Consider the following 1,007-nt stretch of genomic DNA (forward strand, 5'->3'; position numbering starts at 1 on the left):
GGAACCAGACACGTTTTTTACGCGTCGAAATGGTGGAGGTGGGGTGAAGGTTTGGGGAGCGTTTTCTTCTTTTGGTTTGTCTAAATTGGCATTCTTTCTGGGAATCAAAACTCTGAATCATATTGTGATACGTTGGGAAATTATCTTTTTCCTTTTGCTCATGAATTTTATGGCGAAGATGTTGTTTTTACTTTCTCCGATTCAAAATACTGTTGTGGGATGGTGAAGTGGGAAATTTACACTTGAAAATTGTATGCTGACTTGCCGATAACATCGTATTTTTATTCAAAAGTCTAATGTTACAACCAACAACACCATGATATGATGAATGAACAACTTGCCTTCCCGGCGGCCTGGCCACGCCGCCAGATGACCGACACCGCTTGCTGGGTCACGTCGTACTCGGCACACAGAGCCTTCATGGAGCCGCGCGGCACTGCACCGTTGGCCTTGAGTTCGCGAAGAGCGTTGTACAATCATTTTCGCTCGCCGACGGCGAGCTCACGACCGGTCGTGACACGGCTAGACATGAGTGTTGTGTAAATCGCTTTTGAGGTGTGCTAAGAATATCTACGAATCAAGACGAGTCGTTTGCGTGAAGAATGAGGCTGATTGGATAAGAATTGACTGATTGGCAGCGGTTTAAAGTTTGACTTCGTATTTTATAAACTTTGAATGTCGTCGTTCTCGAGTTCTACAGCGAATAAACATAATCTAAAAATCGTTTCGAAGTGGTGAAGTTTTTGGCATCAATTTGAGCCTACTTAAGGCTTCTGGCGACGAGTTTTGTCTGAGAAAAGGAAACTGAAGTGAACCCACAACAGTATTTCGAAACGGAGGAAGTATCCAAGATGGAGCATCTATGCATAAGTCGAAGTATTCATTGGCATTTTTGAATAACGAAAATGTTACTCTTTTCGATCACCCTGTACTTTCTCCCGATTTAAACCCGATAGAAAATCTGTGGTGAATCCTTGCGCGTCAAGTTTACGCCAACGGCCGCCAGT

At 43.8% G+C, this 1,007-nt stretch overlaps 1 protein-coding gene across 1 annotated transcript; it reads left to right on the forward strand.

The window, feature by feature from the left end:
- Positions 1–369: 369 nt before the first annotated feature.
- H310_09140 (hypothetical protein) lies at positions 370–543 on the forward strand (the record flags this gene model as incomplete). Its single annotated transcript, XM_008875127.1, has 2 exons — positions 370–454; positions 527–543. 2 exons carry the CDS (start codon positions 370–372, stop codon positions 541–543), a joined length of 102 nt encoding a protein of 33 aa, XP_008873349.1.
- Positions 544–1,007: the final 464 nt, after the last annotated feature.

Source organism: Aphanomyces invadans (assembly GCF_000520115.1).
Source record: "Aphanomyces invadans strain NJM9701 unplaced genomic scaffold supercont1.20, whole genome shotgun sequence".
In the NCBI taxonomy this organism is placed as follows: Eukaryota; Oomycota; class Saprolegniomycetes; order Saprolegniales; family Verrucalvaceae; genus Aphanomyces; species Aphanomyces invadans.